Below are 22,683 nucleotides of genomic sequence, written 5' to 3' on the forward strand. Positions count from 1 at the left end.
AGCAGCGTGAAGTAAAACTCGTCTTCAGTAAAAGTCCTCTGTGTGTTTTCTGTTGCTTGTTGTCAAACCGTGAACCAAAACCAGCCTCCTGACAGGCGGCAAAAACTCTCGTCGGCTCCGAATAAATGTTGGTTGTAACTCTACTGCGATCTGTCCTCGTCTGCAGCCTCTGACAGCCTCCAAACTCCCCCTTTCCCTCCCGAAACCCCCCCATCTGACAGCCGCTCCGCTCTAATACCAGACCCCCGACCACGCCAGCTGAGAGTGTGTGTGTGTGTGTGTGTGTGTGTGTTGCCTCCTGACAGCATGTATTTGTGTGGTGACAGCTTCAACAGACGCTCTAATAAAGTACTTTTCTACTCTCTCCTGCTCTTGTTTGTCCTCCTGAGTTCAAAACAAGATCAAATAAAATAAAAATAAAATAAAGTTTTCACATGAGTGAGCCGGGGAGGTGCGCTCGTTTTCTCTGCCTGGACGCACCGACGGCCTTCAGAGAGAGGAGGGAGCTTCCTGAGAGCGTGATGAACCGTGCTGTGTGTAAACATGTGTAGTGATACTAATACATGGTGTTTGATTAACTAATTATGTTTAACAAACATTTTTCTAATATTTTCATGTCTTTACCTGGAGGGGGGGGGGGGGGGACTGATGCTGTTATCTACACCACACTTTAACCTCTCAGGTCTACTGCTGCCTCGTCACTGAGTTATGTCCTGTCTGTCTCTACCCGTCTGTCCCTCCCGTCCCGTCTCACCTCTTTGATCTCGTCCTTGGCCTGCTGTAGTTTATCTGGTTTGTTGTTGAACACAAGTTTAGCTTCAGCTTCTCGTTTCTTCTGCAGCAACATCTGAGTGTCCTGCCACTTCTGCCACGTCTTCATCCTGTGGTCAAACACACCCTACACACACACACACACACACACACACACACACACACACACACACACACACACACACACACACACACACACACACACACACACACACACACACACACACACACACACACACACTAAACTTTATTGTGAGTAGATAAAGTAAACATTATATTTATAATAAGCATATTTTGATGTGTTAGATATTATGATTGTATTACAACATTATTACCCGCTTATTTTCTATTCTACTGTAGTTCTACTCTAGTATAGATCTACTCTAGTATAGTACTACTCTACTCTAGTATAGATCTACTCTACTCTAGTATAGTTCTACTCTAGTATAGATCTACTCTAGTATAGTATAGATCTACTCTAGTATAGATCTACTCTAGTATAGATCTACTCTAGTATAGATCTACTCTAGTATAGTATAGATCTACTCTACTCTAGTATAGTGCTACTCTAGTATAGATCTACTCTAGCATAGATCTATTCTACTCTAGTATAGTTCTACTCTAGTATAGATCTACTCTAGTATAGTATAGATCTACTCTACTCTAGTATAGTTCTACTCTAGTATAGATCTACTCTAGCATAGATCTACTCTACTCTAGTATAGTTCTACTCTAGTATAGATCTACTCTACTCTAGTATAGATCAACTATAGTATAGTTCTACTCTACTTCTACTCTAGTCCTCGATTACTCTAGTTCTACTCTACTCTAGTCCTACTCTACTTCTACTCTAGTCCTCGACTACTCTAGTTCTACTCTACTCTAGTTCTACTCTACTCTAGTCCTACTCTACTCTACTTCTACTCTAGTCCTCGACTACTCTAGTTCTACTCTACTCTAGTCCTACTCTACTCTAGTCCTTGACTACTCTAGTTCTACTCTACTCTAGTTCTACTCTAGTTCTACTCTAGTCCTCGACTACTCTAGTTCTACTCTACTCTAGTCCTACTCTACTCTAGTCCTTGACTACTCTAGTCCTACTCTACTTCTACTCTAGTCCTCGACTACTCTAGTTCTACTCTACTCTAGTCCTACTCTACTCTAGTCCTTGATTACTCTAGTTCTACTCTACTCTAGTCCTACTCTACTCTAGTCCTTGACTACTCTAGTCCTACTCTACTCTAGTTCTACTCTACTCTACTGTCCTGTTTCACATCCTGTCTGGTTTCTACCTACCTTTAGTGATTTCTGGTTTGAACTTCACTCAATAGAAACCGTATTTACTTCCCAGAGAACTCATAATAGAACCCCAGTAGAGGACCATGTTCATGTTCTGGTCTCCACCACCGGACCCGCGTCGTACCTTGACGGCGGTGATGAGGCGGACGTAGTCTCCCAGCAGCTCTGAGAAGAAGTAGAAGTCGGCGTTGGCCTGGTCCTGGTGCAGCTGGTCGATCTTCTCCTCCACCTCGGCCAGCTGGGACAGAGCTCTGGACAGAGCCGTGTGGTCCTCGCTGTTCCCCAACATGGCCGCCGACTTGGCGAACTGCGCCGTGTTCACCGACAGCTCTGGAGAAGAGAGACAATAATGAAGTGACACGTAAAGACAGGACATGCTCAGTGTGGAGCACATTGTTAAAATCACAGGTATTACACAACATGTTGAGCTATTTATCTAACGGGGATTTAACAACAACAACAGCACGGATCTGTAATGTGTTTTGGCGCCCCCTGTGGACTACGGTGGTAGTGAGTGTGAGAGTTAAAGATGGCCGTCGTCTCACCTTTCCTGTGACAGACCAGAGACTCAACGCTGGCGTGAAGTTTCCTCAGCTGAACGTCCAGATTCTCAAAATGCTGCTGCTTCTCCTCAAACCACTGAAACACACAGGACACTCGTTTTTAACTTCCTCCTCCCTCATCTATCTCCTTTCTCTCTTCCTCCCCTCCTGCTTCCTTATTTCATCTTTGCTTTCTTCCTCTCCTTGCTGCTTCCTTATTTCCTTAGATCCAAGTTTCCTTTCTTTCTTCCTACCTCCCTTGTCCCTACTTCCTTTCTTCTTTCCTTCCCATCTTCTCTACATACTTATTTACTTTTATCCTTCCCTCCTTCCTCCCCAGCTCCCTTCAGCCTTATTGTGACCTTCTTCTCTCCTCCTTCCTTCCTCCTCTCTTATTCCATCAGTTCTTTCCTCCCTCCTTTCTGATTTTATCTTTCTTACTTTCCTTCCATGTTTGCTTTCATCCTTCTTCCCCCTTTCCTACTCTTTTCTCCCTACTTCCATAAGGCCATATCTCATTTCCTCCTTCCTTCCCAGCTTCTCTAAATCCTTATTTCCTCTTTCCTTCCTTCCTGACCAAGGCCCATTGTTCTGCTGTAGCAACACTACTACTAAATATATATTTTCTTCCTTCTTTCCTCCCCTGCTCGCTTCATTCCCTTCAGCCTTATTGTGACCTTCTCTTCTCCTCCTGTACCTCCTCCTTCCTTCTATCCTTTCCCTCCATCCTCTCTTTCTTCCTTCCATCCTCATTTCATCTGATTTTTATTTCCTACTTCCCATCTTCCCCTTCCAAATCTACATCCTTTCTTTCTTCCTCCCTAGTTCCTTATTTCCATGTTTCCTTGACTCCATTCTTTCCTCCTTCCTTAGTTCACGTTTCCTTTCTTGTCTCCTTCCCATCTTGTCCACATCCTTAATTCCCTTTCTCCTCTTTCAGTGACCACTGTTTGCTGCAACAACACTTTCCTTCTCTCATCTTTCCCTCCCTCCCTTTCCTCCAGCCTTCCTGAGCCTCCTCCCTCCTATCCTTCTCTTCCTTCCTCCTCCACTCACAGCGTCCGACTCGTTCATCTTGATGGTCATCTTGTTGACGGCTTCGGCGGCCTTGTTGACCATTCGGAGGAGTCCGGCGCTGCTCAGAGCCTGAGTGCTGACCGCCCGCGGCAACTAGACAACAAACAAACAAACAAACAACAAACAAACAACATCAGTGGTTAAACTCATTAATAAATCCAGTTCCACAACAATAACTCCTTCAGTACAACAACAGTCACGTGTTAAAGCTGCATTCTCTCTAATGTCCACCAGGGGGCGACTCCTCTGGTTGTATAGAAGTCTATGAGAAAATGACTCTACTTCTCTCTTGATTTATTACCTCAGTAAACATTGTAAACATGAGTTTATGGTCTCAATCTCTAGTTTCAAGTCTTCTTCAATACAGCATGATGTTCATTTAGTAAATGATGGTCCATTTAGAGTCAAACAGACCATAAAGCAGGGGATGCTTTAGGGGCGGGGCTACACAGTGATTGACAGGTCTCTACCAGAGACCGGCTCTAACGTCCAGATACCTCAAAGATATCTCAAGACATAAGAATAGTATGTGTTTATCAATTCATTACTAACAAAAAATACTTTCATCTTTTCTATTAGTATTAGAAATGATTATCATTTTTCATAGGATTAATTCGTACTGTTACCATAAGTTACCATCAATAGAAATACACACTTCCTGCGCTGATGTTTCACAATAAAAGTCTTCTTTACATTATTGTGAAATATTGTGAGCCATTAATTATTAATTATTTGTATTATTTTTTTTCCTTTCACTTCGTTCGTTTGTTCTCGTTATTTGAGGTTTTGAAACCTGGTCTTTTCTCTTCCTCCTTCACATCTCTACTTGTCTTTTCTCCGTTAATTCTTTCTCTCCGTTCGCCTCATTTCAAACCTCCCCCGCTTCCACTTCATCCATTTGCTCTACTTACCTGTTGATTTTTCACTTTGTTTAGTCGGCTCTCTTTCTTCTTTCCCTTCCGTCTCTCTAAACTCTATCACACAGCTGTGGTCGTTTCTCTCCCTCCTTTCTCCTCCTCCCCCCTTCTGATTGTGATGTCTCCCACATCAGATTTAACGTGTCGAGCAACTTTAACCATCGTATAAAAAAAACAAGCTGAAAACGAGGGACGACCATCTGAAAATAGCCTCATTTTTCTTCATTTTGGAAAAGTTTACTTTTCTCCCGGACATCGGCTTCAGGGTCCCTCCTCCCCCTTCCTCCCCCTTCCTCCCCAATCTCCAATCTCATTTACCGGGACGGCTCGGGTCCCCGGGGCCCCTCGCTGCCGGGGTGGGGGGGGGGGGGGGGGGGGGGGGGGGGGTTGTGTTTCATTAAGCGAGGCCGGACGGACCGACACGCTCGGTCAAGCGTCCGAGTGATTCATCTGTTAAATCGGTGACACCGGGCCATTTATTCTGGACCCGACGCAATCCCACAAACGTTAGAGAGGGGTGATGAAGAGGAGGAGGAGGGGGGGGGGGCAGTGTTTACAGGGGGTTTAGTCGGAGTGGACAATAAAGCGAGGAAACAGGAAACGCGGCGGGCCCTTAAACCCAGAGGCAGTTTTTTTTAAAGAGGCTTCGTAGCTTCGACCTTCGCTGCTGGAAGAGGAGAAACAGTCAGAGAGAGTTTTAGTGCAGAAGCGTCGTCTGTGTCTTTGGGATCAGAGTGAGACATCTCTGCTGGTTTAGATCACATCCAGGACATCACAGAGGACCATGAGGATCAACACCCACGACCTCCTGACCCCTCCACTGGTGTCAAAGTAACTAAGTACTTCTAAAGCTTTTAAAGAGACGAGGCGTTCAGGTTCTTCAGGTAAAATGCAGTTGTTGTTGTTTTTACCTCCGAGCTCTCCAGAAACTGCAGCACGTCGGGATCCTTCAGCAGGATGGGATGCTTCACCGTCCTCATCAGATACCTGCAGGACACACAGATTCACTCAGTTACATCCTCGTTCTGCTGCTGGTCGTTGTAGGAAACCAGCTTCTGATTGGTTGGTGTCACAATGTCAACATCCTTCATATTGTAGTTTTAAGTGTTGCTAAAACTTTCCAAAAAAAAAAGGTTTACAAATGTTACACAATTACACAATACCAAACATTCATGAAAAATTAAATTAAATTAATGTGTGTGTGTGTGTGTGTGTGTGTCCATCAGTGTGGAGTTCTGCAGCTCTGAGCTCCATCAGCTGTCACTGGCTGACCTTCCTGTCAATCAAACACCTTCAGTAAAGGCCAGCGGAATGCCAGCCCCGCCCACCTCCTCGGTATTCAACACACACACACACGTGTACACAGACGTACATGAACATGTGTGTTGTGATAATGATGTATCTAATATTTGTGGTTTAACCTTTCGGCCTGTAAAGTTCTGACCAGGTTGATCTTTACCACAACACACACACACACACACACACACACACACACACACACACACACACCATTTTTTTAATCCAAATTATGTTCTTTCCCTCCTTCTGTTTGTAATGCCCAGTGTTCTTATTAAACCACCATTATCGTCTGATTGTTAACTTTCCGACGGTCCTTGAACACATCGTGTGTGACAAACACTTCCGCCATGAAAAGCAACCAATCAAAGCTTCACATTGTGACGTCTGGTCAGAAACATTCTATTCTTCATGTTCTCATTATGAATCTCTCCTCTAATAAAGAGTTCACTTTATTGTGTAGAAACATTAACTGGATTATAAACGGCCTGAGAGGGAGGAGATGGATCTAAAATAACTAAAGGATTCATTATCTAAGTGTTCATTTTGTTCGTGCCGACCATCATCTTTAGAATCGTACCTCTCCAGAGCCGACCTCCTCTTCTCCACGAACTCGTTGGACGACTGGTCCTCCTTCCCCACCTTCACCTTCGTCATCCCTGCAGACGAGGAGACGCTCATTAACACATAACCGATTAACAAACAGCTAATTATTAGTGCTGGGCAAGTTAACGAGTAATTATCACGTTAACGATTTAATTAATTAACGCAGACAATTATGTTATCGCGCGTTAACGCAGTTTTTAAAAATTATTATTAAGCGGACATTTTTAACACCAGAACCGGCCGACCGGCAGCGAGCGGTGAACAGCTGTTTGTGTGGCGTCTCTTCCGTCTCTTACTGTCACCTACATTCCCCTGGGTCCTAAGTCCCTCCATGTACAGCTTCTTATCCCCCTCTATGTACCAACGTACATTTATAACAAACACCACACATATTACGGTAATCAGCGTTGCATCGTGTCTGACCAAAATACCAAGAAAAGCAAAAAAGAAATGATTCATTTAAATGTAAGTTTTTAAAGTGTTTTGTTTGTAATATGTATAATAATCATATCATTTAGTTATCACTTCTGAGAATTTAACAAACATAAAAACATGACGTAGATAGGTTTGCAGTTTAAGATGTATATTTAAATTCATCTCTGACACACATGAAGATAAAGTTGTGAACACGCTGAATATCTATGATCAGAATCATTATAACTGTGTTATAACTGCTGCTGTGTGAAGAGAATCCTGCTGTTAACAAGAACCTGATGAGTTTAAAGTGTTTGAACCAAATGTTATTGACCTTTTGTTCATATAGCAGTACTTTCAAAATAAAAGTGCACAATACACTGCTTTTGAATTCATTGTTGAATTTTGCGCATAACAATGTGATTAATTGCGCTAAAAATGTTTAATCGTTGTCCAGCACTAGTAATTATGCATCACGTTCACATTTAAACAACAGCTTGATCGTGTCCGTCAGACATCTTTTATTTTGTAGGAAGTTTCTTTACTAATAGATGATATTTAGTTTAGTAGACGGAGAACTAAACTCTGTTCAAAGAGACAAAGACCCGTCAGACCACAAGAGAAGAAGAGAAGAAATCAGCAGGAAGCTTAGATTCAAACAGGAACAGCTTCCTGTTTCAGAGTTTCACAATAAAAGCAGCCTAGAAAAAGCTGGAGTTAATTTTATCCCAATAGAAACAGAAGGTTAGTCTAGAGTTACTGTTGGAACATCAGCTGAACTCATCACAGGTTAAATCTCTTCAATCAATATTAACTGATCAATAATCAAACTCACTCTCTATGTTATGATCACGTTCATCAGGATTCTCACGTCATGTGACACAAACTGTTTCACATTTAAATAAAGTATTTGTTGTCTGAGGAAAAAGATAAATATAACAGCTGATTATAAACTTCTCAGCAGCAGCGTACGTTGTTATATTCATTCATATTTACTATTAATATTTACTGTTTATATTGATTTTTGCTGTTGTTTAGTGTTACTGAAGTTAACTAAAGTCTGTTTTATTTGTGACCCTCTGAAAGTAACCGAACGACCCAAACGGACTCCCTGAACCTCAGTTTGGACAACAGTTATCAGTCGTTGGGGAGGTCAGCTCGTGTGTGCAGCGGTGGCTTTGCTTACCCACAATGCTTTTCTCCGGCGCGGGGGGGACGATGTAGCCTATGTGAAGATACTTGGAGGCCAGTTTGCTGTGCAGACCCAGAAAATCACTGAAACGCCTTTTTACTGAAAACTCATGACTCGTAAAGAGAGACATGGAGGTCTGGATGAGAGAGGACGAGAGACAAAGAGAGACAAAGAGAGACATTAAGAGATGTAAAGAGACAAAGAGAGACATTAAGAGATGTAAAGAGACGTAAATAAACGTAAAGAGACGTAAGATATAAAGAGACGTAAAGAGACGTAAAGAGACGTAAAGAGACGTAAAGAGACGTAAAGAGACGTAAAGAGACGTCATAAAGAGACAGAGGACAGTGAATAAACTGAGATCCTGCAGCAGCTTTTCACTTCTCAAACGTTAAACAGTAGAAGACATCGTGGATGACAGAACTGGTCAAACACAATGAACAGAATGTTCCTTCTGCTCCTGTTGTTTCTACTGGTTTAGCTTCAGTCGTTATGTTTACTTATCAGCTCAAATAACACCACAATACATTATAAACACATCTCACCATACATTGTGATATATTAATGCTAACATTAGCCACGCTAACATACTGTTACAACGCAAGTTATTCAGCTCAGAGAGAAGCCGAGTCTCACAGAGTCCAGACTGAGACACGCTGAGTGTGACGTCACTCAGATGTCCCATCATGGCCACCGTACAGAGGACTGAGCTCAACGTTACGTGATCTGGTCTAAGATCAGAAGAGGTGTTCAACGGTTCTGTTTCCTCACCTTGATCGACACTTTGTAGGCCATGTAGGCGTGCATCCCGTCACCTGAACACACACACAAAACAGCTTTCAGCACACACACACACACACACACACACACACTATCTAAACAGTATAAATACTTACTAGATATCAAAGTGGTTAAACTGGTTACTTGTGTTTTCTGGCAGCGAGCTGTTTAACTGTTTTATTTGCCGTCTCTTTTGTGCATATTTACATAAAGGGATGATCAAGTGAGTGGTTAACGGCTGCATGGCCTGTAGTGACCCGTCAGGGCCTGCGGTGACCCGTCAGGGCCTGCAGTGACCCGTCAGGGCCTGCAGTGACCCGTCAGGGCCTGCAGTGACCCGTCAGGGCCTGCAGGGGGCGCTGAACGGGCTGCACAGCCTCATGCATCAATAACACCATCAGCACAATCATCTGGAGGGATGATGACTGAGCAGAACGTCGACTCTGCATTTAACTTTGTGCTGACGGCGGAAAGCTGAGGTGAAATATAAACGTCCATCATGTCCATCGGAAGAAGAAAAAAAAAGGGGGGCTGATGGGAAATGTAGTGGCAGGTTGTAGGAACTATTCCTGGGAAATTAGCAAAATCATCAGATTCAAGAAAACTCAACTTTCCTCACATTCTCGCTGATCGTTGCTGGAATACACCAGGATGCTCCAGGACTACAGCGATGTGCTAACAGCACGTACTCACCCACTTTCTCGGGGTCAGACACTGATATGTGCATGTCGAACGAATCGCTGCCTTCCTCTTCTTCAATCTGCACAAAACGGGAACAAAAGACACTTTTACTTTAGGTTTCCAGCCCTTTTATTCCTGCTGCAGTGGTGGAAACAATACATTCAATCAAATACTGTACTTCAGTACAACTCTGAGCGGCTTGTTGACTTAGCAACTAAAAATAGATGTTCATTGTAGTCTGAACAACAAAAGAACCACAAACAACGTTCTTCATTTATTAGAAAGATTTGTGTTTTCATGATCTGATGTTTCCTCAATAACTTTGTTAAAGAGGTAACAGAGAGAAACACCTCTACAGTCATGATCACTGTGTGTCTTTACTAGTTATTAGTATTATTAGTGAGTATTATTAGTACAGTGATCATGTGAACAGAAACAAACTTATCAAAAGTCTCTCCAGCTGTTAAAGTTGACTGACAGCTGATTCAGACGTGATCAGCTGGGAGCTTTTGAATACATTTTGAAGTGCATACTTTTAGCAGCATTTAAATGCAGGAGTTTTACTTGTAACAGAGTATTTTTCTACATTGTGGTATTAGTACTTTAACTTTAGTAAATCTGAGTATTTCTTCCATCACAGCCCAAAATATTACAACGTGTGGAGTCACTTAAAATGACAAAAAACACAAAAACAGTTTGTCTCTTTTAGAATTAGTTTTCTAGCTGAAGCGTGCACATTGTGTGTGTGTGTGTGTGTGTGTGTGTGTGTGTGTGTGTGTGTGTGTGTGTGTGTGTGTGTGTGTGTGTGTGTGTGTGGCGTCACCTCGTCGAAGGACGAGTGTGTGAACATGTCGTCGTGGGCGAGGCCGATGCGAGGCGTGATGACGGAGCAGGGGGGGGTGATGGGGGTGATGGCCGGCGACGGGCCGTCCGACAGCAGGACGTCTCTCTCTGGACTGTCCAACGAAACCTCCTCTGTGGCCTCTGGGACGGACGGAGAGACAAGAGGAAACATTTCAAATATAATCATCATAGAAGTTGATTTCTATAAATCAGGATGTAACTAAAAGGCTGAAGACTTCTCTGAATCCCAAAAACGGCACGCTGCACTGAAAAGCTTATCAACTTAATTTACGACTGTAAAATGAGTTCGACCAACCTGATTAAGTTAAGTCGGACTCAACACTAGTAAATAAGTTGAACCAACTGTAATAAGTTAAGTTGAGCCGACCCAAGTAAATTAAGTTGGACCAACATAAATGCTTCATTCTTAAAGAAAGCAGTTTAATCGTGTAGAAATTCTTTCCATGATTTTATTAAGTTAGGTTTTGTGTTTGTAGGTGTGTGTGTAGGTGTGTATGTGTGTGTGTAGGTTTGTATGCGTGTGTAGGTGTGTGTGTGTGTGTGTGTGTACCTGCGAACAGATCCTCTGGATCGTCATCGAACAGTGAATCCTGTTTGGGTCCATTTGAGTTGGTGCTGATGTCTTCAGCAGCTAGACTGGCTGGTTCTGACTGCACACACACACACACGCGCGCACACACACACACACACACACACACACACACACACACACACACACACACACACACACACAGGAAATACGTCACTCCTTGTGCAGCAGGAAAAAGGTCGACCAGACAATTCAATCTTACAAGTAAAAAAACAAACAGTGAATGGATCTTTTTATTATGCACAAAGCTTTTACATTTATGTTTTAAAGGAATAAATAACCCTTAAAACAGTCATTTGCATATCAATGAGTCACCCAGTAAAGCTCCAGTATGGTCTGGATTCCTCATTCATTGTAATAAGTGTGTTTCCACAGACAAACAGAACAACAAACAAACAGGGTCGACCAGGTCGGGGTTCAACTTTTACTGCAACACTGTGCAACTTTATTGGGCAACACAACGCACCGCGTTGGGCCAATTAAATCATGTTCAAGCTCACATTCCTGCTCGATCACTTCGCAAAACACAAACTGGATTATTTATAATCAATCTCCTGCAACCACGTCTGCCCTGACGTGCCCTTCAGCAAGGCAGCAAACCCAGACAACAGCTGCAAACACAAACGCTGCAGAAGGACTGAATCAACTTAAAACGATCTCTCTCTGCACATCGACAGTTACTGAGTCACATGAGCAGGATGTGTTGCAACTTTATTACACACACACACACACACACACACACACACACACACACACACACACACACACACACACACACACACACACACACACACACACACACACACACACACACACACAGTTTTATGAATGTTCGTTGAGAGCTACAACCTCAAAGAAGTGATTCTAACTCTCTGATAAACTGAAGCCAACGGTTGGAGCTCGTTGTACAGCAGATGTTCTGAACATCTGGAAATGTAAATGAGGATACAAACAGTTTAACTTCCTCAACATAACTCACAGTATGTTGTATTTCAGTCACAGGTCTTTCTTTATTAAGAAGGAACAATGTGGTGGATCTTTGTTGTCTTTGGCGGCCCCTGTGGTGATCAGTGGTCATTACATGTTGCAGTCCATGTTTGAGGGAAACAAAGTAATGTTCTGCTGTGGACGTACGTTAGACTCCTTAAAGTATCAATATCAGTTAAAGTGAACATATTTATAACATGTTCTCCTCTTTACCTTTCTTTGACACACCAGAATCCATGATTTAACCTCTAAATAGAACGTTCACTTAAACCTTTTTCTTTTCCACTTTAAAACTTTGCAAGACAGCACTATGACCTCATAACTCATTTTATAATTACAGTACGAGTCCAGTTTTTCTCTGTAGAGTTCAACTAAATTCATGCATTCATGAACTGACTATAAATTAAACAAAAAGGAGATTTAAACATTTTAATCTGTGGTTAATATTAACATTTAGAAGCTTTATTTGGTAACTGCTCAACTTTAACAAACAGAAACATCTGGATCTGTTGTTGATCTTCAGGTGGAGGTTTATCACCTGGACGGACAAACTCTCTGACCCCGATGATGAAGAGGAAGAGATGAGGAAGAGGAAGAGGAAGATGGAGAGAATTTTAGCTGAGCGGATAGAAAAAGGAGGAGGGAGGATGGCGGGAGAAGAGGAAACGAGTGATGATACAAAGGAGCTTCCTGACTCCTTACTCAGCAAAACACACACAGAGAGGTGACAGGAAACACACACGCACGCGCACACACACACACACACACAACACACGTACGCACAAACACACACACACGCACGCGCACGCGCGCACACACACACACACACACACTCTGATGTGGATTCAACAAGTAAACATTTAGGACAAGATGAAACTTTTAAATATCAGATTACAAACATTATGAAACTCTTACTGGTCCAAAGTTACCCACAATGCAATGCTCTATTAATTTAGTCAAACTGGGAAAAGATACAAGAACCAGTAACATGAAGTCTAACTGACCACCGAGTCCACGATTATGAACTGCTCACAGCTACGAATCAAAACTCTCAGAAGAAGAAGGAAACAATGAAGAAGCCCCAATGTGTTCAACGCACTGTTAGCCATGCTAGCCGTTAGCTAGCTGCTAGCATGGCTAGGACTCAGGAAGTATCTGTGAGCAAAGGGAACACGAGGACACAAGAAGCTGAATGAAGCCGCTGACGTCGACAGAAACACAGGAACTGTAATCTACTAAATCACGACAGAGACGTTTACGGATCAGTGAGGGTGGACAAAATAATGGAAACACCTTAATGTATAAAAAGCAACAAAAAACTACAAGTACACGTCTCAAAAAACAGTTTAACTGAACACTGAATAGTGAATAAAGTTCACTATTCAGTAGAACATGTGTTTCTAGTCTCTGATCATGTTTCATTGTAAACAACCAATCAGTGTTTAAAGCAACAGGAGGAGAGCTTGTAACGTTAGCAGCACCGCTAACGGCTAACCAACAGAGGTTCACTTCAGTTACACTATGATGCCTTCATGCTCTGCTCAGTGAACATGAGTACTGGCTGAAGGTGAATTATAACATCATCGTGATGTGTTCACATGTCATCTGTAAAATGTAGTTTTGGTGATAAACTTGAATAAATCCAGTAGTTTGAAGGAGATGTTTACACATGAATATAAAACAGATATTAGAGATGAATTATGATGTTTAACTTGCTAACACGAGCTCTGAACACATTATAATACTTCATTAAAACAGAGTTTAAAACGGAGACACTGAAGGAGGAAACAGGACGAGTCAAAGGTCTTTAAACACTTAACCCCCGGTCCACCTTAGAAAACCTCCACACAGTGTGTGTGTGTGTGTGTAACATCCTTGTTTTTATTGGTCTTTGTGAAGCAGCATGTCAGTTATGAACACACACACACACACACACACACACACACACACACACACACACACACACACACGTCATTGAAGAGGGCTGTTGTGACACTCAAGGATGACAAACATCACCAGGAATGAAATCCAGAGTGCTGACATGACAAAAACAGAAAAAAACAGCCCTGTCTGTGTGTGTGTGTGTGTGTGTGTGTTGAAGTTACAACACCACCAAAGAAGAAACTTAACTTTTATGATAATCTGAGATATTATTTAAAGAGATCTCACTATATTAACAAAAGATAGTTTTTAGGTTTTAAAGTTCAATAAAAACTAAGTTTTTAGGTTTTGCTCTCATCCACAACTAGAATGTCTACTAACTGTTTATAATAATAATAATAATAATATTGAGTTTTAAAAGTTTTTCTGTCCGTATTCTGAAACAAATGTCTGGATAGTAATATTAGAACAAAGCGGTAAAAATAAACATGTTTCACTTTATTCATTATTTTTACCAACTCTCTCCACAAACAGAGGGTGGACACAATAGTATGAACGGCAGCACAATCTAAATGCAACCAAAATAAAGACCTTTGTGAAGCCTGACGTGTGTAGTTTCATTAACAGATAACTAAGAATTAAAACACAGAAGCTGTTGTGATCTTTGGCCACATTTAATTGTTTCTAAGTCTTCTAAGTTAGTAACGCGTCACCATCAGGACACAACTTCTACCATTAAATTAACATTTAAGATCAATTCAACACCAGAACTTCAAACACTGTCTTTAAATAATTCACAAAAGAATCTTTAATCTGCCGAACTGCGCTTGTTCCCATTTTCCCCCAGTCCCTGAACGCATCACCATCCACACCTGTGTGACGGTCAGCTGACCGCGAGCAAACACACCTATTCTGCGTTTTTTTTTTCCTCAGCGCAAACATGACCCTCGTCAGCTCCCGTGACTGTGGCTGTGGAGGCCACCGTTACTGTTGTTACACCTCCAGTGGTCGTAAAAACGGCGGTTAGCACAGAGATGACAAAGCAAAGCGATGAATAACACACACGAGACTGCATTCAAAAAACCACCGCTTTAAGGTTCTCCTCCCCGCCTGCCCCACCTCCTCTAAGTTTACATCGGTTCCGAGCAGGAGGCATCACGCCCTGCCTGCAGGAGCTCCCTTCGGCCTCCCTACATCACCTCCTCCGCCTCCCTCTCACCTCCAGGGTGCCGGTCTGCTCCGGGAACAGGTCCTCCCCGTCCTCCAGCTCGTGGAAGTCGGTGTGCTCCGGCGGAGGGTCCCTGGCTGTGTCCGCCATGGTCGCGTCGTTCCTGGGGCTGGATCGTGACGATGATGGCTAACTTAGCTTATACAGCTAACACGGACACATATACACGGACACACACGCGCGCGTACACACACAAACACCGACAGACCGCCGACTGACAGACCGAGAGGGAGGAGGGGGGGGGGGGGGGGAGTCAGGAGGTTTTCCCAGCTGTGTCATGTGACCTACAGGAGTCCTGATCGGAGTCAGAGAGGGGGGAGAGAGAGGAGGAGAGAGGAGATAAGAGGTCTCACTCTGACAGGTTTTACTGGACCTGATAGGTTGACCTCAGGAGAACTTTAAGGTTTTCACACAGTTGTCTTTTTTTTTTTTTTTTTTTTTTAAACCTTCTCAAAGAGATTTGAAATGATTTGAAATAGTTCTAATTGAGTTAATTAATATAGAATAACATAAATAGAATAAATACATTGTACAATTAATGAATGAATATTGTAATGTTATTCTACTTCTATTCCATACAGTTTAGAGGGGACATTTTTATGAATTGAGTACTTTAACTTTTAACACATTTCATTTTTCTGAAAAATATAAAAAATATTTCCAATGAAGGACTTTTACTTGTAACAGTATTTTTTTACAGAGTATATTAGTAGTTTTACTGAAATAAAGGATTCTGAATACTTCCTCCACCACTGGTGTATTGTGTCTGTTGCTATTTTTCCTGTTCAATAAAGTTTTTTTGAAGAAAAAAACAACCAATCATAGACGATCTTTGCTTCGTTCCATCCGGGATCATATTCACCGTTACTTCCGCGTCGTTAGCGAATCACTGGCGTTAAAACCACAGCTAATAAAGTTAATAATGTTATTTTAAATAACATTTAAGGCGCCGGAAGTTACTGCTGTCGTCGCTAGCTAGCTTGTTAGCTAACTCACGGTGTCTACATCGGCTCTGACCGGCTTCAGACAACTCAAACCTGTGAAGGGTTTTAAATTTAATTTCCGTTTCTGTACCGATGTTAGCATGGCTGCTAGCGGGGAGATAGCTAGCATAGCATCAGAAGACGTCCGACGTTTGAACCAGGAGGAAGAGGAAGAGGAAGAGGAGGGGGACCTGGAGCTAGCGATAGCAAACATGACGATGGAAGGTAAAAACACGCCAGTGTCTAGAAAGGGAGTAGCTGCTGGAGGAGGAAGTATTTCGTGAAGTAAAAGTACTCGCACCACACTGAAAATACTAGGTTAAAAGTAAAAGTCCTCCTCTCTAATGTTTACTAAGCAATGGCATCAACATATACTAAAAGTAGTCTTCATGCAGACGTGTTTCAGGATAATATATATTATATCACTGGATTAAAATGTGTTCATGACTTTAATGCTGCAGCTGGTGAAGGTGGAGCTCATTTTAAATACTTTATCTGGTATTTAGTGACTTTCCCCCACGGGTCATATATTATGACATCATAACATACTTGATTGTATTTCTGTGTGACGTCTCCGTCCAGATGAAGAGAAGTCTTTAAAATCACTTTCTAGTATAAAACACTATCAGCAGCTGTTCCTGGAGGAGAATCCAGAAAAGAGTCTTTAAATCATTCTGTTTGCTCTTTTAGTCACTGTGTGGCTTTTTCTTTGTTTACTCTGTTGTTTACTAGTCTTCTCTCCTCTTGTTTACTAGTTTCTCTCCTCTTGTTTACTAGTTTCTCTCCTGTTGTTTACTAGTTTCTCTCCTGTTGTTTACTAGTTTCTCTCCTCTTGTTTACTAGTTTCTCTCCTCTTGTTTACTAGTTTCTCTCCTGTTGTTTACTAGTTTCTCTCCTGTTGTTTACTAGTCTTCTCTCCTCTTGTTTACTAGTTTCTCTCCTCTTGTTTACTAGTTTACTCTCTTGTTTACTAGTTGTTTCTCTCTTGTTTACTAGTTTCTCTTCTCTTGTTTACTAGTTTCTCTCCTCTTGTTTACTAGTTTTCTCTCTTGTTTACTAGTTTCTCTCCTCTTGTTTACTAGTTTTCTCTCTTGTTTACTAGTTTCTCTCCTCTTGTTTACTAGTTTACTCTCTTGTTTACTAGTTGTTTCTCTCCTCTTGTTTACTAGTTTCTCTTCTCTTGTTTACTAGTTTCTCTCCTCTTGTTTACTAGTTTTCTCTCTTGTTTACTAGTTTCTCTCCTCTTGTTTACTAGTTTTCTCTCTTGTTTACTAGTTTCTCTCCTCTTGTTTACTAGTTTTCTCTCTTGTTTACTAGCTGTTTCTCTCTTGTTTACTAGTTTCTCTCCTCTTGTTTACTAGTTTTCTCTCTTGTTTACTAGCTGTTTCTCTCCTCTTACTCACTGTTTTGTGTTTCCTCTCCCAGACCTGCTGCAGACGGTCCAGGCCGTGCAGACGGACAGCACGACCTCGGAGTCGGCCGTCAACACGGAGCCGGACTGGGAGAGCCAGGTGGCGGCCATGTTGGAGTACGGCTCCGGCCTCGCGGAGCAGTACGACGGTCTGATGAAGAAGCAGGAAGAGGAGGAGCAGGCACACGAGAAACACAAACAGCTAGTGCAGAAGAAGAAGGAGGAGGCCACACGGCAGCACCAGGTGAGAGACCGACACACACACACACACACACACACACACACACACACACACACACACACACACACACACACACACACACACACACACACACACACACACACACACACACACACAGTGTTTAAAGGGGCAGTGTAACAAAGTGTATTCCACGGTGTTTTCAGGCTCTTCTGGACAAACTGGAGTCTCTGCGAGTTAAACTGCAGCTGAACAACTCCAAAGCCACCAGGAAGAACTTCTTAGTCAAGAAACAGGAAATGACCTCAGAGAAGAACCGAGCAGAGGAGGAGAAGAACAGGTGAAGACCACAAACACTCCTCTTGTTTACTAGCTTTCTCTCCTCTCGCTTGCTAGTTGTTTCTCTCAATATATAAACAATATCTAATCTCTCCTCTTCCCCTCCAGGCTGGACAAGGAGCTGGAGGAGAGCGACCGGAGGCTTGTGGCGCTCACGGAGGAGCAGAGGGAGGAGCAGCGGAGGTGGCAGGAGGAGCTGGAGGAGCTGAGGCGGGAGATGGAGCGCGCGAGGAAGGAGGCGCGGGAGGCCGAGCTGAGGGCCTTGAGGGACGAGATCGCTGCCGTGGAGAAGCAGAGGGACGTCGCCATGGCTCGCATCGAGGGCTGGCTCAGAGAGGTACGGAGGCCCGGAGGAGCGGTCAGTGCTGATCTCCACTGATCCAGATCAGCAGATCCCTTTGATGTTTGATTAGAGCAGCTGGTCTACAAGGACCCAGACACCCCCCAGACAGTCATTTCAATGCTCTGAAGTCAGTAAACCATCAAAAATACCACATGTTAGACTTTTACTTTGTTTTAGTCATTTATAGTGTTTTCTTTCTTCATAAAAACACACAATTCAAAGAAGGAAATAAAAGATTGTATTTTAAAATCATTATTTTTAATGAAGTATAATAATGTGTTCAGAGCTCGTGTTAGAAGTTAAACATCATAATTCATCTCAAATATCTGTTTTATATTCACGTGTAAACATCACCTTCAAACTACTGGATTTATTCAAGTTTATCACCAAAACTACATTTTACAGATGACATGTGAACACATCACGATAATGTTATAATGTAGCTTCAGCCAGTACTCATGTTCACTGAGCAGAGCCTGAAGGCATCATGATGTCACTGAAGTGAACCTCCGTTGGTTAGCCGTTAGCGGTGCTGCTAACGCTACTAGCTCTCCTCCTGTTGGTTCAAACACTGATTGGTTGTTTACAATGAAACATGATCAGAGACTAGAAACACTTGTTCTACTGAGTCAGTACAACTTTATTTACACTGTGATAGGGCTGCAACAACGAATCGATAAAAATCGATTATTAAAAGAGTTGGCAACGAATTTCATTATCGAATCGTTGTGTCGCGCGATTATTACGCCACTCAATAAGTGGCGGAGATGTGTGAGTGTTCACAGCAGCAGGAATAACGGAACAGGACTCCGGTTCTGTAGCTGACGCTGACCGGCGTATAAACGTTGCCATGACAGCACCGGAAGTTGATTTACGCGATTTGTATTATTTTCGCGTCATTCGCGCCGGCGCCGCGAAACGCGATCGCCGGGGACCTCTTCACCGCGTTTGGTGTGTGAACATCAAACGCGGTGAACGCGGCCGGTGTCTCCGGGGACTATTTGTGTTCATTCGCGTGCATCGCGCTGGACGCCCCGGAGAGGGGGCGTGGCTTATCGGCCTGAAAGCCGTTCACTGAGTGAATCAGCGCGTGTCTAGCCTTCACTGAGAGGCGTGGGTAAACCCGCTGAACCCCACTCCTGATATTAGTCCATTTATTGTTTTAAATAATGACTTTAACAGCTCAGGGATGTTCAACCTGTTTGTGCACTTTGTGAAGATGTGTTGCTCTGTGACTGTGCACTGTCAGCTCTGTTTCTGATTAAAGGGTTGGAAATGAATGATTTAAAAAAAAAAAAATAATCGACAGATTAATCGATTATTAAAATAATCATTAGTTGCAGCCCTACACTGTGATGGTTAACGTTAATCTGTGCCAGTGTTCGATATAAAACACGAATAACCGTCCAGCAGCCGCTCTGACGTTGACCTTGTGTGTGTTGCCTTGTCCCAGGTGGGTCAGTACCTGAACACCGTCCGCGTGGAGTCCCCGCAGGAGTTCCACCACGAGCGGCAGAAGTGGGAGAAGAAGGAAGGCCTGGTCCGGAGGAACCGGGCCGAGCTCCAGAGCCGCTTCCAGGAGGTCCTGCAGCAGCTCCAGCAGGGTCGGGAGTTAGAGTCCCTCCCCAGGATCAACGTCCCGTCTCTGCCTCAGGTCCCCATGGTAAGACGTAAAAGGCTTATTTTTTGTGGCTCAGGCTGATGAGAGATGAGCAGCAGCAACGTTTGAGAAGCTTCACTTCGTCTCTTTATCGACTCTTCTTTCCTCCCGCAGGCCGACCTGATGTTCAATCAGGTGATGCAGCCCCCGGTCCACCCTCAGTTCATGCCCCCCCCTCCTCCATTCCCAATGAACCGACCCTTCCCTCCCCAGAGACCCCCGCTCCACTACCAGCCCCCCTACCAGCCCCCTTACCCCCCCCAGTACCGTCACCGCTACCAGCACCTCCCTCCGCCCCGTCACCAGTTCCAGCCCCCCCTCCCCCTCCCCCTCCCCCCCCAGCACCAGCCCCTCCACATGCCTCCGCCTCAGTTCCAGCCCCACATGAGGGTGACTCCTCCTCCCAGTCTCTCTCCGTCGCCTCCGGTTCAGCCCATCCACCCCGTGGCTGCTTCCCCGCCTCCCGCCGCCACCGCCGCCGGCAAACTCGACAAGGTCTTGGAGAGGCTCAGGACTCGTTTCCCACAATGCACCAAGGACCAACTGAAGTCGCTGCTGCAGCAGGTGAAGAGCTCCCGCGGCACGCTGACCGGCATGTCCATGGAGGAGGTGATCGAGCAGGTGGGCTTCAAGCTGGCGCAGAGCGAGCGGTCGGCGCCGGGGCCCATCAGCCGGCCCGCTCCGCCGGGCCCCATCCAGAGGCCGGCGGCGGCGGCAGCGGCAGCGGCGGCGGCGGCGGTGGCAGCCGGTGGTGGTGGAGGTCCGGCGGTCGGGGTCCGTAAACTCTGCCTGATGTGCCAGAACCACGTGGATCCGGAGAGCCGCCACCCGCTGAGCTGCTCGCACACCATCCACAAAGACTGCATCCGGGTCTGGCTGCAGTCCAGCAAGAACAACTCGTGCCCCTTCTGCCCGGGGAAGTGACCCGACAACCCTCTACCGGACTCTGAACCAGACTACCGGACTCTGAACCAGACCGCTCCAAAGATGACTCTGTTTCTAAAAATACAACCGAGACGTGGAGAGCAACAGTTTCAACAATAACCTGAGTGATGCTTCAATGTCTTAGTTTGACTGATGGGTTTTTATTACAATTTTTATTTGTTTGTTTGTTCAACAAAAATCTATTTTTCTCAATGTTTTCAGTGTTTATTGTTGGTTGTCGTCTCATCAGATGCAGCCAAACAACATGCTTTGCCAAAATAATATTGTTTGACATCAAAGAATGAATAAAAACACGATGTTAACTTCCACGTCTTGACATTTTAAATGTTGTCTAATGCTACATTGTGACATGCTAACAGTTAGCATGCTATTCATCATGTACAGTAGTGTAATTTAATGTAAGTAGAGTTACTCAAATACTTTTACCTCTCTAACACATTTTCCTGATAATACTGATCTGATTGTGTTGAAGGAACATTGTCAATGCAGAACTTTGACTTATATTTAATATAGTTATTTTCATATACATATATTAAGTATTTTTTCACAGTGTGGTATATGTACCTTTACTGACGTACAGGGAAACTGATCATGTAACATTTACCATGATAGCATGCTAACACAGCTACAATTAACATGCTAATGTGCTCATGGTTATTAACCCAACTATAGTTAGCATTCCAGTAACATTTAGCATGGTAGCGCAACATGCTAATGCTAGCGTGAACATGCTACAGTCAGAATGGAAATCAAGTCTTTCTTAATAAATGTTAAAAACACAGGTGACATTAATCGGTGAGCTTTAGAGGTGTTGGCCGACTTTGGACAGAGCCATGCTAGCTGTTTCGCCCCCTGCTTACGGTCGCTATGCTAAGCTAGGCTAACAACGTCCTGACTCCAGTTTATACACTCATGAGATAATTTACGTGCTCCCATGATGATCCTACGTTGATAGCTGTTTCCAGTATTTGCATTTCAACAATAAAAAAACGACTAAAATACGAGACCTGTCAATCACCGTGTAGCCCCGCCCCTAAAGCATCCCCTGCTTTATGGTCTGTTTGACTCTAAATGGACCATCATGTACTAAATGAACATCATGCTGTATTGAAGAAGACTTGAAACTAGAGATTGAGACCATAAACTCATGTTTACAATGTTTACTGAGGTAATAAATCAAGAGAGAAGTAGAGTCATTTTCTCATAGACTTCTATACAACCAGAGGAGTCGCCCCCTGGTGGACACTAGAGAGAATGCAGGTTTAAGACGTTTCACTCGGCAGAACCGGAGGTTTTTCCTGTCGGGAGCACATTTTTCCTATTATTCTGACACCACGTGAATGCAGTATAAATATGGAACTTCTCATGTCACTCTTGGAAAAACAGGAAATGTTGCTAAAATGAAATTTTGAATTCAGTGTTAGAGCAAACAGGAGGCTTCTTACTAAGATATGATCAATTCTAAAAAGTTATATAATAGAAGTGTGTTTTTTTTCTTGTGATGAGCTAAATTGAGGCCCTGTTGTACTTACAGTACACCTTTCACTATAAATACACTCAGTCGGAGGTATCGGCACATAAACACTCCAAGAAAACAACCTCTTGCCTTTTAAAGATTCTCCCTTCAAAGACAAACACTCACTCTCTCTGCCTCCCTGTGGACGTCCCAGTCAGCTTAA

At 43.5% G+C, this 22,683-nt stretch overlaps 2 protein-coding genes across 2 annotated transcripts in view; one reads left to right on the plus strand and one right to left on the minus strand.

Moving 5' to 3' along the window:
• snx2 (sorting nexin 2) overlaps positions 1 to 15,286 on the minus strand; it is a 22,664-nt gene extending 7,378 nt beyond the window's left edge. The window contains exons 1-12 of the mRNA XM_079161089.1: positions 15,116 to 15,286; positions 10,990 to 11,089; positions 10,399 to 10,559; positions 9,588 to 9,654; positions 8,886 to 8,929; positions 8,109 to 8,250; positions 6,483 to 6,561; positions 5,518 to 5,593; positions 3,669 to 3,782; positions 2,616 to 2,709; positions 2,195 to 2,400; positions 755 to 898 (exon numbers count right to left, since the gene is read on the minus strand). Coding sequence (XP_079017215.1) covers positions 755 to 898; positions 2,195 to 2,400; positions 2,616 to 2,709; positions 3,669 to 3,782; positions 5,518 to 5,593; positions 6,483 to 6,561; positions 8,109 to 8,250; positions 8,886 to 8,929; positions 9,588 to 9,654; positions 10,399 to 10,559; positions 10,990 to 11,089; positions 15,116 to 15,214 — 1,326 coding nt within the window. The 5' untranslated portion in view covers positions 15,215 to 15,286. The remainder of the gene's footprint in view (positions 1 to 754; positions 899 to 2,194; positions 2,401 to 2,615; positions 2,710 to 3,668; positions 3,783 to 5,517; positions 5,594 to 6,482; positions 6,562 to 8,108; positions 8,251 to 8,885; positions 8,930 to 9,587; positions 9,655 to 10,398; positions 10,560 to 10,989; positions 11,090 to 15,115) is intronic.
• A 721-nt stretch (positions 15,287 to 16,007) lies between these two features.
• Positions 16,008 to 21,305, plus strand: rnf214 (ring finger protein 214). Its single transcript, XM_079161088.1, has 6 exons — positions 16,008 to 16,332; positions 17,533 to 17,762; positions 17,924 to 18,057; positions 18,165 to 18,393; positions 19,853 to 20,062; positions 20,174 to 21,305. Exons 1-6 carry the CDS (start codon positions 16,209 to 16,211, stop codon positions 20,981 to 20,983), a joined length of 1,737 nt encoding a protein of 578 aa, XP_079017214.1. The 5' UTR covers positions 16,008 to 16,208; the 3' UTR covers positions 20,984 to 21,305.
• The last annotated feature ends 1,378 nt before the right edge of the window (positions 21,306 to 22,683 follow it).

This window comes from Pholis gunnellus (genome assembly GCF_910591455.1).
Source record: "Pholis gunnellus genome assembly, chromosome: 6".
NCBI classification, from domain to species: Eukaryota; Metazoa; Chordata; class Actinopteri; order Perciformes; family Pholidae; genus Pholis; species Pholis gunnellus.

Excerpts from the sequence above, each read along its gene's own strand:
- rnf214 (XM_079161088.1), top strand. The coding sequence starts at position 16,209 with ATGGCTGCTAGCGGGGAGATAGCTAGCATAGCATCAGAAGACGTCCGA. Across the intron at positions 18,394-19,852 it reads TCGAGGGCTGGCTCAGAGAG|GTGGGTCAGTACCTGAACAC; the intron begins GTACGGAGGCCC and ends GCCTTGTCCCAG. Across the intron at positions 20,063-20,173 it reads CTCTGCCTCAGGTCCCCATG|GCCGACCTGATGTTCAATCA; the intron begins GTAAGACGTAAA and ends TTCCTCCCGCAG.